The sequence below is a fragment of the Bison bison genome, unplaced genomic scaffold (assembly GCF_000754665.1).
Source record: "Bison bison bison isolate TAMUID 2011002044 unplaced genomic scaffold, Bison_UMD1.0 scf7180017864367, whole genome shotgun sequence".
In the NCBI taxonomy this organism is placed as follows: domain Eukaryota; kingdom Metazoa; phylum Chordata; class Mammalia; order Artiodactyla; family Bovidae; genus Bison; species Bison bison.
In genome coordinates this window covers 5084089-5098814 of record NW_011494939.1, presented here as the reverse complement: position 1 = coordinate 5098814, position 14726 = coordinate 5084089, and the positions used below count along the sequence as shown (strand labels likewise).

At 43.2% G+C, this 14726-nt stretch overlaps 1 protein-coding gene across 1 annotated transcript in view; it reads left to right on the top strand.

Moving 5' to 3' along the window:
* Positions 1-12988, top strand: part of KLHL6 (kelch-like family member 6) — a 57010-nt gene extending 44022 nt beyond the window's left edge. The window contains exons 4-7 of the mRNA XM_010855661.1: positions 1453-1690; positions 6356-6558; positions 7559-7772; positions 9017-12988. Coding sequence (XP_010853963.1) covers positions 1453-1690; positions 6356-6558; positions 7559-7772; positions 9017-9318 — 957 coding nt within the window. The 3' untranslated portion in view covers positions 9319-12988. The remainder of the gene's footprint in view (positions 1-1452; positions 1691-6355; positions 6559-7558; positions 7773-9016) is intronic.
* The last annotated feature ends 1738 nt before the right edge of the window (positions 12989-14726 follow it).

Genomic DNA, 14726 nt, shown 5'->3' with positions numbered 1-14726 from the left:
AACTCCAGTACTTTGGCCACCTCATACGAAGAGTTGACTCATTGGAAAAGACTCTGATGCTGGGAGGGATTGGGGGCAGGAGGAGAAGGGGACGACAGAGGATGAGATGGCTGGATGGCATCACTGACTTGATGGACGTGAGTCTGAGTGAACTCTGGGAGTTGGTGATGGACAGGGAGGCCTGGCGTGCTGTGATTCACGGGGTCACAAAGAGTCAGACATGACTGAGTGACTGATCTGATCTGATTGGCACAGAAAAATAAAGTCTCTTCTGGGAAGTAGATGCTGGACGTTGGCTGGCCTGATTGCATGTGACTATTGATTGGATTCACCATTTGTGGGCTTCAGTCTTTGCTACTGTGACCTGTGTGTCACCATCTGTAGGCAAGACTGAAGTTCCATGATCCATATTAGGTCAGCTTAACTTTGTAGGAAAAAGAAGCTGCTTTGGTCACGTGGGAAATGGGTGCTGCCTCTCTGTCTCCCATCAAGGTCCTACACCTGTAGAACCTCCCCCATCAAGCCCAGGGTTGGCTGGACCAGGAGGTGGGCACCTCTCCCTTTTCATTCCTAACATCAACATGACATCTCCCACTGCTCCCGCTGTCCCCTTTGACTAGTTTTCAAGGGCCGTGTGTGTGCCAGATGCTCGATTCCGCCCTCTACATTACAACCTCATGCATGCTCACAACAGCCTGGTGGCCGAGGTGTGATCACAGGCCCTTATAGAGACTGCGTCTCTTCTCCAAGGTCACATGGCCATAGGTGGTGAAAGCAGGAAGGAACGCTGGTGTATCTGACCCCAAACCTCTGCTCCTTCAGCTGGGTTCAAATATCTGTGGTATGAATTTCTTCACTTGTTCAAGGCTCTGAAGGGTCATATGCTTGATGTTGGGACCCAGTCCCCTGACCTCCCTGGATACATTCTGTTCCCTTTTGGTTCTTTTCTCCTAAGTCTCTGGATGCTCTTATATGCCCAGTCAGGACTTCTCTTCCAGTCCTCTAAAGAGGCCTGGTAGTGAGCAAAGTCTGGGATATCATCAAGAAATTGAAACCAAGGGGCAGTGGAAGGTGGCCAGAAATTAAATTCTAGGATTCAGTGCTTCCAACCAAGCAAGAGAGAAGATGCAGGAAGTGCATTTGATTGTAAACAGATCTGAACTTCTTAAAAAGTAGTAAAATCTACAACCGATAACCTTTACTGAGTACTTATTATCCATCAGGCCCGAGGCCAAGCACACTAAGTATATTAGCCCATTTAATCTTCCTGACAAAACTATGAGGTTGTTACCACTAAAATCTCCGTTATACAGAAGGTGATACTCAAGGAGGTGAAGTCACATGGTCATACCGTAGCAGAGTTAGGAATCGGGTTCTTTTACCCTGGTTCTATAACCTGAGCTATGAACCACTGTACCATTCTGCCTTTTTGTACTCCCACTGGTTTTCCAGATCATTTCGGAGCGCACCAAGCCCAGAATGCATGAGTTCCAGTCTGAGGTATTCATGATCATTGGTGGCTGCACGAAGGATGAACGGTTTGTGGCGGAGGTAACCTGCCTGGATCCCCTGAGGCGCAGCCGCCTGGAGGTGGCCAAGCTCCCCATGACAGAGCATGAGCTGGACAGTGAGAATAAGAAGTGGGTGGAGTTTGCATGCGTGACATTAAAAAATGAGGTCTACATCTCAGGTAAGCAGAAGTTATGTGATACCAAAGCCAGTTCCCAAGGCACTACGTGCTTCCCTGAGTGAGAGCCAGGCAACCATCCTAGAAGAATTAGTGTGGATGGCACTGATCTAGCACTGACTGGGTCAGAATGTGGAAACCAGGCACTCAGATGGTCTTATCGTGGAGAGGGGATTATTACTAAACGAACCCTAATCCTTGATTAGTATTGTCCTAAGAACTGGAGGAACAGGCAGACAGGTCCTGTACTTTCTGGAAAAGGAAGAAGGAAAGTATTGCTAGAGTTTATCTGGTGTCTGCTGTAGGCAAAGGTCACTGAGCATTGGTAATACAGTAATGAATATTCAGTAATTTATTCAGTAATGGATAAAAATCTGACCCCTCCCCCAAGTTTATTAGATCTTGCCTTTAGATGCTCCAATAGCACTCAATACTTTTTCATTTCTTACTTCTAAGTTGTTTGTTTAATTATTTGTAATTACTATATGCTTGTTTCCCATTAGTCCTTGAATTCCATAAGTCAATACTGTATTTCCAATGCCTAGCACTGTGTCTGGACACATAGTAAATGTTCAATAACTACTGAGTGACACAGTCTCTACCATCTTTACAGCACTTAGTGTAAATAAACTTACACTTTGGTAGCGTTATTTGCCTCTCACTTCAACTCCATATGGTAGGTGATTTTAATCTCCAGGTTACAAATGGAGAAAACAGGCTCAGAAAGTATGGAACTTACCCAAAGTCACACATTCCAATCCATGTTGTCTCAGTCTCACGCTCTCCCATGACATCAAAAGCCACCTAGCTCTTCTTGAGGTGCCAGTGGAAGAGACAAACATCCCATCCCCTCTTCTGGAGGTTTTCTCTAGTCTACACTTGTTTAGGGAAGAGCTTATTCCCAGAGCTGGTCTCCTTCAGAAAAAAGGGCAGGTCAGTTCTTCCTTGAATACATTAATACCATAGATTAGATTTCAGCTTTCTTTTATCTTATAGAAATATTTTTGTTTTAGAAGATTTAAGCAATACAAGGAGTATAAAGTAAAATATGGCAGTTTCTCTGCTCCATTACAATCCTACATTTTTACTTTTTTTTTTTTTTTTTTTACAAAAATGCTTTTGTATTGTCTTAGAGTAAGTAATGCTAGCCGTGGCAACAAATTCTAAGTCTCAGTGAATTAGCACAGTAGTGCTAATTGGGGCTGAGCATGGGGGCTGAGGGAGAGCACCTGCTCCACTCAGTTCTTCAGGAACCTAGGCTCCCTCCATCTCATGATGCAGCTGTTTCCACAAGTGACCTGAAATTAAAGCTTGATGTATTTTGGGAAGAGAAAGGAACTGAACAAGTTGAGAAGGCACACCTGCTCACAACAGCCTCAGCCTGGACACGAGGCATCAGTTCTGCTCACATTCTATTGGCAAGAACCAGCCACATGCCCTCCCTGTACCCCCATGATGCGGGGCTGGGAAATGTAGTTTAGCCATGTGCTCAGGAGGAAAAGACAGGTTTGGTAGTCATGGTCAGTCTTTGCCACATATACAATACTTGTTATTTTATTCTACAACTTCTCTTTTCCCTGTCTTCAATTTGTTGTTGTCTTTTTAAAAATGATACAAGCAATACACAACAGAATGCTTGTTATACTAAATCAACAGAAACTTGTACTCAATTAATGATCTATTCTAGACATCATTACATGATCCACTGTATGTGTTAAGTGTATAATACACATAAAGCACAGCACAATCGCAAGCACAGGGTGAGAGCCCAACAGTATTACTCATCATTATCATCACTGTGAGGATTGGTATTGTTGCTCTTTTACCAGTTTCAGGGCTGTCTGTTGAATGAATGAACCATAATTTTTTTCAATGTCTATTTTCCCCCTGAAAAAAAGGCCACAACAGACATTTTCATATATATATATCAAATATATATATATTTATGAACTTGTGCTGCTATATGGAAAGATTCCTGGAAGTGGTCATAAGATGTGTAAATTTAGAATTTTTGTAGATATTGTTAAATTGTCTTCCAGAAAGTTTGTACCAATTTACAGTTCAACCAATAATGAGTGACAGTGCCAATTTTCTACATCCTTGTTAACATTTTTTATTGTCAATTACATTTTAATGGACTTGAATGTTTAAATTTACACTCTAAGTTAGTGAGATTGAATATATTTTCATCTATTTATTAGTTAAATGTATATTTTAAAAAAATGAGCTGGTCCTATCCTTTGTTTTTCTATTGGTTGGTTGTCTCTTTCTTCTTAATTTTTGGAGTTCTTATTGTGTTAATCACTCAGCCGTGTCTGATTCTTTGCAACTCCATGGTCTGTGGCCCACCAGGCTCCTCTGTCTATGGGATTTCAAGAATACTGGAGTGGTTTGCCATTCCCTTCTCCAGGGGATCTTCCCAACCCAGGGATCAATCGAACCTGGGTCTCCTGCATTGCAGGCAGATTCTTTATCGTCTGAGCCACCAGGGAAGCTATTTGTATTGTAAATACTTTCTCTCAGATAGTGATTGTCTTTTAACTTTTTATATTTCAAATAGTAACTTTCTTTTCTATATGATTCTAGGTTTCTTGAGAGGCTTAGAAAGCCCCTCACCACCCCCAAGATCTTTAACATCTTCTATCATATATTCTCCAGTTACTTCTACTATAGCATTTACACTTCAATTTTAAGTGTAATGTGAAATAGGGATCTAACTTAATTTTTCTCTAAACAAATAGCCATTTTTCATAATCTCTATATCTTTTAGTCTATTTCTGTACCTTGCCTTTAATTGATCAGTTTGTCTCATCTTACGCTGGTAGCACATTATTTGTATTATCATAGCTTTTTGGTATTTTGATATTTATTTATTTTGATATTTGCCAGGGAAAGCTCTCTCACTCCTTCTTTTTCAAATGTTTCTTAGAAATGTTCCCAAATCTACTCTTCCAAATGAAGTTTAGAATGGTCACTTCACGTCCTGAAATCCATGAAAAGCCCTGAAGACACCCAACATAGAGGTTAACTTGGGGAGGACTGACATCTTTGCAATAACTTGTCTTCTCATCTGTGTAACACGATATGCCTGCCCAGTTAATCAGATCTTCTTTTACATCCTGAAGTAAAAATCGTAGGTTTTCTCCTCCTTTTAATAATGTTTGCATACATTTCTTTGAAAGTATATAGTATTTTATAATTTTGGATACTACCTGAATGGGATCACTATCACAGTGTTTTGAATAGAGAACTCTAAAAGGTGCACAATCCCACTCCCCAAGAATGGTTAAAATATATGAACAAAAAGCTCACAGAAGAGGAAGACGCTCAATCTCCCTAGTAGCAGGGAAAAACCAAACTATTACATCATTTTTCTCTATCAGGATGTAAAGCAACCAAACCAACCAAAAAAACCCTCCTGATATCTGCTGTGGGTGGGGTATGAGGAAAGGTCAACCAGGACAGCTTTAAAGGCTCTTTGGCAGCATCTATGAAAATTAAGGTGGGCACGCCCCTGACCTAGGAATCCCACCTCGGGGCTCCACCCTTGAGAAACACTCATGACACAGAGCGTCACCAGTGATACTCAATTCCACACTAGCGCACAGTTGAAAGTCTGAAAACTACATCTTTTAAGTATTAATAATTAGCAGTACTCTGTGCTGATGGGGAAAAGGAAATACAAAGTCATTAAAATATTTTATTAAAGTCACCAAAAAAGTCAGTTCTCCTTTGTCTTGGTCTCTCTCCTTAACTGAAATCTGTATTTTCTGTTTATTGAGTTGTTTTGAAATTTTTTTTTTTTTAACCAGCTCATCACTCTATTGTGAGCATCTCATTCAGTTCCAACAGTGATAATTTCAAAGTAGGACAAACCTCACTTATGTTTTTATATAGATCAGAGATATGAACCAAAGAATTTTCTAAGATTTCATGGTGATTTCTCCAGGCTTGCATTTGTTTAAATATTAATAAATAAGCAAACATAGAACTTAAGCTGCTTTCTATTTTGATGCTGGTCAAGGCCGTTACCGGGCTTTCCAGGTGGCTCAGTGGTAAAGAATCCATTTGCGATGCTGGAGATGCAAGAGACATGGGTTAGATCCTTGGGTTGGGAAGTCCCCTGGAGTGGGAAATGGTAACCCACTCCAGGACGCTTGCCTGGAGAATTCCATGGACAGAGGAGCCTGGTGGGCTGCAGTCCATGGGGTCACAAAGAGTCAGATATGACTGAGTGACTGAGCACATAAGGCCCTACTATTCCCACCCACAATCGTCCAACCTAACCTGTCCTGCCTGACCTCTTGCTCCTCGGCCATACAGACACTGAGTGCAGGCTTCTGCTGGCACCCACTCGCCTAGGCAGACCTGGGTACCACTTCCCTGAAGGCTTCTCTGGACTTAGCTCATGTAGCCTCTTCTCCGAACTCTCGCAGCACAGAGGTGACACATGGCACAGCCTTACACTGTGTCTCCCTGTTTCCCTGTGCTGGCTCTGTCTCCCCACCTACACTGCACACATCTTCATGAATTTTTTTGCCTGGCGGGGTGGAGTGGGGGTTGGTGTTGGTTTGGGAAGGGAACACTTACAGGCTTGTGGGAAATTATGGGAGAAGCTGTACTTGTTACACATCCGGTGGTTTCTTAAATGCTGTATATGTCTTTCAGGTGGTAAAGAAACACAGCACGATGTTTGGAAATATAATTCTTCAATAAACAAATGGATTCAAATTGAGTATTTGAACATAGGCCGCTGGAGACACAAGATGGTGGTGCTGGGGGGCAAGGTCTACGTGCTTGGAGGTTTCGACGGCTTGCAGAGAATCAACAACGTGGAGACCTACGACCCATTCCACAACTGCTGGTCAGAGGTAAAGATCATTTCTATGAGTGACTCTGTATGGTTGCTTCAAAACTTAAAAAAAAAATAAAAGCTATCTGCCAACGTAGGTATACAGCTTTCTGATCTTTCTCCTCCCATTGAGAATATTTTTGGTGGTACCATCGATTCAGCATTTCTGGTCAGGTCACAGAAATGACTTTCTTCCCAGTGGGGGAACTCTGTGTGGGTACCTGTCCTATCCTGGCCAGTACCTCAGATGTGGAGTGCAGGCTTGATCCTATCTTGGTCTGCATGTCTTGGTCTAGAATCTCTGTCTCCTAGGACACCATCTGCCCTTGATTTCTCCACACTGGGCACACAGGGATCCCTTGACTACACTGTTGAAACCCAGAGTCATTTGGTAGTATTTAAGAGTCAGCCCTTAATCACGTGCCTATAACGATGAACCACGTGTATGTCTTCATATAAGACTTTAGCAATACAATCTCAGGTACATATCATACTCAAGAAAAGGCAAAGCTTTGTTCATCAATGGGCATAAAGTTTCAATTATGCAAAATGAACCAGCTCTGGAGATCTGCCTGTAGATAACACCTGGAACCCTTATACCAGCAATTCTTCCTAACTATAAGTGCTAAGGACAATGCCTGGGACATAGTAGGCACTCAGTAAATATTTTTTGAATGAAGGAGCACATGAATAAATATGAATATACATTTTTGAGAAAGCAATCTCCTCCAACATTGACTGGTTTCATCTCGTATACACTTATTGCTGTCTACACCCCACCTCCCCTGAGAGCTGGACTCTGGGAGAAATAGACTAGAAACCAGAGCCAGGAGGGAGGGTGGGAAATGTATGCTTTGATCTTCTCTATCTCAAGGGAGTCAAGCCCACAGGCCTTGTGATTTTAGGCTAAGGATGCCCGGCCTTGTGTTCCCTGACTCCTGGCTTATGTCCTGTGAACCACTGCAACAATCTGGGCAGTGTGACTGAGAGCTTCTCCTGGTGCCCCTGTGCCCCTGCAGGCTGCGCCCCTCCTTATCCACGTCAGTTCCTTCGCAGCTACCAGTCATAAGAAGAAGCTCTATGTGATTGGGGGAGGGCCCAACGGGAAACTGGCGACGGACAAGACTCAGTGTTATGATCCTTCAACCAATAAATGGAATTTAAAGTCGGCCATGCCAGTAGAGGCTAAATGCATCAATGCAGTGAGTTTCCGGGACCGTATCTATGTAGTTGGTAAGTGAACAAATGGCATGATGTGGGTGGGGTTCAAAAGGAAAAGAAGATGTGATTGGTCCAGGCCTTGGTAGAATTTCTCTTTCAGTCCTGGAGACAGAAATAGCCCACATTTAGTAGACACGCAGAGCAGATAGACAACGGGGCCCTGGTAAGGGGAAGCCAGAAGTTGCTATGGGAACAAAGTGTGTTGTAAGCATTAGCAATTGCACAGAAATTGAATATGCACAGTATAAGTGCCCAGTAAATGGCAGCTACCATTATTTCTTACCTTGTATTCATGGGAATTTTATTCTCCCACTTGCTTTGAGGGCTCTGAAAGGTGGCATTTAGCAGGAAGGAGAGCCTGACCAGCCAGACCACAGTGGGCATGTAATTGTTAAGGATGATAAATCTCAACCCTGACTACTCATTATGGAGTTTTTTACAAAAACATGGGTAGCTGGGGCTTGTCCAGACCAATAATATCAGAATGAGGAGGATACTGGCCACAGTGCCAGGTGTTTTTAATGTGCAGGTGATTTTAAAGTACAGCCAGGGTTGAGAACTACTGATTAAGGAAATACCAAAAATAAATAACTTCAGCAAGTAAGCACTAACCACAGAAAGCTTCCTGAATGCAAAATATGGGAACAGATTAAGGCAAAAATCTCTTTTCTCCTTTGCTTCAGGTTTCCTGTGTTTTTACTAGTCAGACTCATGACCTGACCTCAAAGGTCTGATCTCCATGGGTTACCAGAGCTGGTGTTCCCTGTCATGCTCAGTTTAGAGATGCCCCCACTTTTAGTCACTGTCATGTATATCAGTAAAAGACTTCTGTGTACCAGGCTTTCCGCCAGGTGCTTTATGTGCCTGATCCCTCTGTTTTCTAATAACCACCATGGTCTTGGTGTTCCTGGTTACAGATCCCAAAGTTGCAGAGCCGGGTTTATGAGCAAGGTCTGCCTGATGCACCACCTGGTATTTCCTCCAGGAAGCAGTCTGAGGGTACATGTTAGCAGTCACGGGAAGTCAGGCGTCCTTTAGAACCTGATTAGCACCCGGCTACAGAGTTTCAAGGGCTGTGAACTATTTCCAGCATGAGACTTCCCTCCCCTAGTTACCCATTCTGGCTTTCTTGAGAGCCATGAATTTGCTTTTTCTTTCGGCAAGGTGGTAGACTTGACCTAACCAGTAGTAGTTTAGTAGTTAACGGGGAAGAAAACCAGAAAAGCAGTGAAATGCTCACGGTGTTTCCTCTTCAGGAGGGGCCATGAGAGCGCTGTACGCCTACAGCCCCCTGGAGGACAGCTGGTGCCTGGTGACCCAGCTCAGCCACGAGAGGGCCAGCTGCGGCATCGCGCCCTGCAACAACCGGCTCTACATCACTGGGGGGCGGGACGAGAAGAACGAGGTCATCGCCACGGTGCTGTGCTGGGACCCCGAGGCCCAGAAACTGACGGAGGAATGCGTCCTGCCCCGGGGAGTGTCCCACCACGGCAGCGTCACCATCAGGAAGTCGTACACCCATATTCGGAGGATCGTGCCTGGAGCCGTGTCGGTCTGACCTCGGGTGCGCGGAGGGCGGAGTCATGCGGGGAGCCCGCCTCCCTCAGCCCTGCCCTTCGATCCTACTTCGGACACCAGCGGGGCTGGACTGGGGGCTCACCGCGGCTCCCCCTGGAGGCTCCTCGGAAGTCACAGCTTTGGGACACTTGAGACCAGCCAGGAATGTTTGCGAGACCTACCTCAGGAGGAAAGAAGAGTAATACTTAACATGGAGATGGAAATGGCAACCCATTCCAGTACTCTTGCCTGGAAAATTCCATGGACGGAGGAGCCTGGTCCATGGGGTTGCAAAGAGTCGGACACGACTGAGCGACTTCACTTAACATGCAGGACACACCTGTCCCCTGCCAGGTTCTATACCAGGCGCTTTTGTACACCAATGCTTTTTACTGTCCTAATGACCTGATTACTGGATATTAAAACTCCCATTTGACAGGTGAGGAAACCGAGAGAGGCTAAGTGATTGCCCTAGGTCAGTCAGATTCTAAGTAGCTAAACCAGGAGTTTAAACCCAGGTTTTTCCATCTCGAAGTCAGTGTAGGTTCTGTCTGGCCGTCTATCTCAGAGCAGGAAAACACAAAGCAAAACAGCTCATCTTTTGGTCTGACAGGTTAGCTGGAGGATTCACTCAGCAAGGCAGGGAAATAAAGGGTTTTTTTCTTCATTCTTCTTCTTTTCCTTATATTTAAACCACACGGGATCTTTGGTGTGGTAACTTTGGGCCTCTTGTCAAGAGTGTATCATAGGTTGTTCCATCTGACAGTTCTGGGGAGATGGGTCTGGGAAGACCTGTTTACTCTGGAACATGTGAAAAACTTTTTTCTTCCTCATCAAAAACCTCTATCTTTTATGATCACAGGAGGCCCATCGTAGCCTGGAACTGTCGCTGCCGGACAGAATTGTACCTTCAGCACAGCTCAGTGCCCTAGCCTTTTAATGTCCAACAGTTGTATTACAATGTAGAAAAGGTTTTTCCAGAGACTCAGAATACTGTTTTGTTTCTTGTTTGTTGGTTTTATGTAAACATCCTTACATTGCTGGCCGCTGAGGAAGGACTGGCTCTTCTTGACAGTATACGTTCTAATTTTTAGACAGTGATTTGGGTCCATGTCCCTGTGACTCCACCTGCCTGGAAGCTTCATTTTTAGGATCCTTTTAATCCCTCCTATTTGGTTTTTGGATCAGGTTGGCGCAGTTTTGACTTAAAGAACAGAGTCTGGTCTTTACTCTCAGAGATAGAGCTTTCAAATGAGCTCACTGGAAATTCATTCTAATCCCCGAGTTGGGGAAACAGATTAAGATATCCTATTTCAGATGCTGTACTTAAAAAGCAACAATAATGGTAACAACATAGTAACTGCATTACCTAATGTCCTTTATTTTCATCATATGATTTCAAATCTCTTTATAGAGTTTTATTTCATGTCAGATGTGCCATTTTGTGCTTGTACATCTCAGCAGTTTGGGAAGATAGAGGTATTAGAGTTGATAATGAATTTAACTTTCATAGAAAAGTTTGGTTAGAAGAAGCTACAGCTCAAAGCAGATAAAACAGACTTGGAAAATAAGTGAAAATTCTATTTATGCATAGATCATTGAGGATAAATATAAATGCACGTTGATGTTTGAGAAGCTCTGTGTCTTAGAGTCAGGTGTGACACTTTAGCTCCCTGCTGTGAAAATTGAGGTGGGAAAATACAAACATATTTGTGGAAATTTAGAACACATACCTCATTTATCCATGAATACTGATAACCTTAATGAAGCTCTCAACTGAAACAATTTAAACTACTTCAATTCAGCAAACATTCCTGGAAATTGTTATGTTTGGCAAGCCTTGGGGACTCCAAAAAGCAAGACAAATTTCTACCCTAGAAACATTCAACAAGCAGGTAAATGGGCCACTTGTCAATATTATAATTTTCCTTTTCATCAAGCTAGAGAAAAGGAGATGTACATGAAGTTATGAGGTTGCATTCAGGTCTTTCTTGCCCATCCAAGTGATCTCCTTGGGAAGCAGTGCTCTTAGATCAATGATACAGCCATTGTTTACATGTTTGTCTTTCCTTGGGGTTACCTTCACAAACCACTTATGAGCTCTGGGAGGAATCAGTCACATTTCAAAGACAATGTCAGGAAAGAAATTTCACAGAAGTTCAATGACAGCATCATTGGCAACACAGAGAGCCTCCCCTCAGAAAGAATGTGTTTCTTGTCCTGACTGTCCTTGGATGAGAGCAATTGGAAAATTTTGAGCCCAGATTTTCAACAGGTCAACCTTATGCTGGGAAATCGAGGACTTAGGATCTCTGTGTTGTAAACCTGGCTGTCAATAATGGGTTGCAGACAGATACACCTACTAAGAAGATCCAGATCTCCACACTTGAAGCTGTCAGTCTGTAACTTTTAGGCATATAAAAAAAGTTCAAGTCATTTTGGGGGAACTCTATATCATCAGGATTTAAATTTCTAGCTAGGAATGGAAGCTCTTAAATTCTAATTTCCGTTCTTAGATGAAAAAACAAAAACCTAGTTTACAGAAGTTAACTGTCATAAGACATACTGCCAGCAGGGGGACAAGGCAGGTTGGTGCCAGGTGAGTCAGAGACAAAGGGCCCTAGGACTCAGGCAGAATGTCCTGCACAGCCTACTGGATCTTGAGTCAGGTCCCATGAGTGGATAGAGAACCCTTGACTGGAAGGAAGAGGAGAAGGTAGGAGGAGGGGGAAGTCAGGTTTGGACACAAGTCTGGAAAATGATGCCAGGGGCCCTGGAGTTGGGGAGCATGACTCCATTCTCAAGAAGGGGGAGAGGAGCATAAGGAACCCACTTCTTAGAAGTGAGGCAAAGTTAGAGCAGGACTAGCCGTAAGACCTGTTTGCTGTGGGGCCTCTGGGCTGCTTGGCTAGGTCTCTTGTTTTGCTGGACCAAGAGAGAGAGGCCCAGAGGCTCTGATGAGGTGGAATCTGTCAGGGAGGTTAAAGGGCCCCAGTTGCCAAGGCTGATCTGAAATGGGTAGGGAGCTAAGCTCACCCAAACATCAACAGATAAATATTCTCTTCTTAGCTTTCATCACGTTCTACATGCATTGGCCTCAGGAAATACCCACCCACCCACCCACACAGAGCTCTTGAACTCAAAGAAGCTGTGCTCTCAGGGAAGTGCAAATATTTGCTTATAGCTGTGAAAATAGAGCTTTGCTATTTATGAAAGTCCTTGAGGTACTGTTGTTATTTACTTATCCTACTTGATTTTGAAAAAGAGAAATACTCAGTAAAATTTTCAAAGTGGGTAAACACCTCTGGAATTTCTTATGTAAAGTCCTAACTTGGGGTTGCAAAAGCCTTTTTCTCCTTAGTATCTGATCTGGGTGTTGTATGAGAGCTCCTCATTTGAGGAGTCAACTCTCAATGAAATCTGTAAATATCTCAAACATGGCTACTACAAAACTAATTTTTACAGGTCAGATTTTCATATTTTTAGATAAAAATATTAACAAAATTCTTAGTTAACCAAATCCTTCAAGCATTTTGGTTACATGAAGTTGTATTTTTTTTAAGTGATCAAACCAAAGATACCATTTATGGGTAAAAATCGAATAAAGTTTTTATTTATTCAGTATGTATGGAGTATGAATGGAGTAAATAAGAATATTTTATATACAATTACTAGCTGAATTTTTTTTTTTTTTGGTTGATATGAATCAGCGGTATCTGAATAGAAATTAATTTAGAAGGGGAAATTTGAAATGTTTCAGTTGATTCCAGGGAGCTTAGATAAACTCACATGCTAATTTTAATCAGATTTGGTTTACAGAATGGCAAAAGTAGACAGCTTTTCCCTCCCTAGTGCCTCATTGCCTCTGGGAGCCAGTTTTTACCAATCTTTGTGAGTTTACAAACTGTATGACTCTCATCCTGTCTGACTTGAAGCCTTCCTGCAGGAGGCCTCCCTCTAGGTTTCTGGTTTCTGGTCTAACTTCTCAGCCCTGCCTCCACCAACATCTCTATGTAGTCTCTGAAGCCTTAACCAACCTTTGTGCTTCTCAAAAATGAGCACGTGAAACTGGGAATATGAACCAGAGAGCTGTGACTCTCGAGCACTGGAAAACTTGTCATCATTTAGTTTCTTTTGGATTTCAATACAAAGATGCTATGCAATCGGAAAGGAAAACCTGGGGCTTTAAAGAGATGTGCAGCCACACGAAGGGCATTAGACCATTCTTTCTGGGCCTCCTTAGAGACAGAAGTTCTCACTTCTCAGTCTTATGGATTCTGAGTGGAAAACCTTGGGAAACACAGTCCCAGTCCACCGGTTGTACGTCTTCTGGAGTCAATCCTGGGCCATGGATCCAAGAGGCAGTTCACCAGCTGAAAGTCAAAATGGGGTTTTGACCATAACTTCACCGCTGAGCCCTCCAATTTTTCTACTGGATCTAATTGATAGTCTGATGCCTGGGCAGCTTGGCCAGGGCCTGGCATCTGCCCAGCTCTCCTTGCCTTGTCTTTCTGCTCCTGGTGCTCTCCTGGTGTGTGACCTCCGATGGACCAGCCTCCTTTTCACTGGCCTTTATGTAAGATCTCAGTCCCCATCCCCTCTTCCAGTGGGCTCATGCCACATTTTCTCTTTCTGTATGCTGTCACATTCAAGACTCATGGCGATGGGGACTAATTTGGGTCAGGTCTCACCCACCCCCAGACTGCCCAGGCTGCCTGATTACTAATCACTCTGGTTTTCACTCCCACATTTGTTTCTGACACCTGGGGATTTTCCTTTTCTTCTTACCTGCTCAGCTTTCTCCTTTGTTATTGATTGCTGAATGACACTCATGACCTTGATAGCCATGCATGCCCCATTCCTGATAGTCTGCCCAGGGGGTCACAAGTCACACCAAGTCACACTTGAAAAATACAAGGGTGGAGGGTGCATGCCTGGGCAAAGACAGAGCAGGGGCGAGGGGAATGGAGGTTGCAAACCTTGGTTTAACACTTTTAGCAGAAACCAGAGGGAAAAATCTGACTGTACAAAGAAACCCATGAGTCTGACCTTAGACAAACAGAATTTTTGTGGGTGAAATTCTATTCTTTCACAATAAAAAAAAGTAATAGGAGCATTTATTGAGTAATTTCCCAGAAATATGGACAGAGTCATAAATAGTTTGGGGACAGTAACAAATTTGTCTAGGTAGAAATGCTGGATTTTTAGTTATCAAACTGCATCCTAGTAGAATGTTACATTCCCAGAAAAGATCACTATAGAAGCCTGAAAGAAAAACAATACATTACACATTGTTCTGGCTGAGACTTAGACATTAGTAAGGAGTGAGTCTTTGTGAAACAGTGCAACATATATTGATTGAGTACTTAATTTGTGCCAGACAGGATTCTAGGTACAGGATTCTAGGAT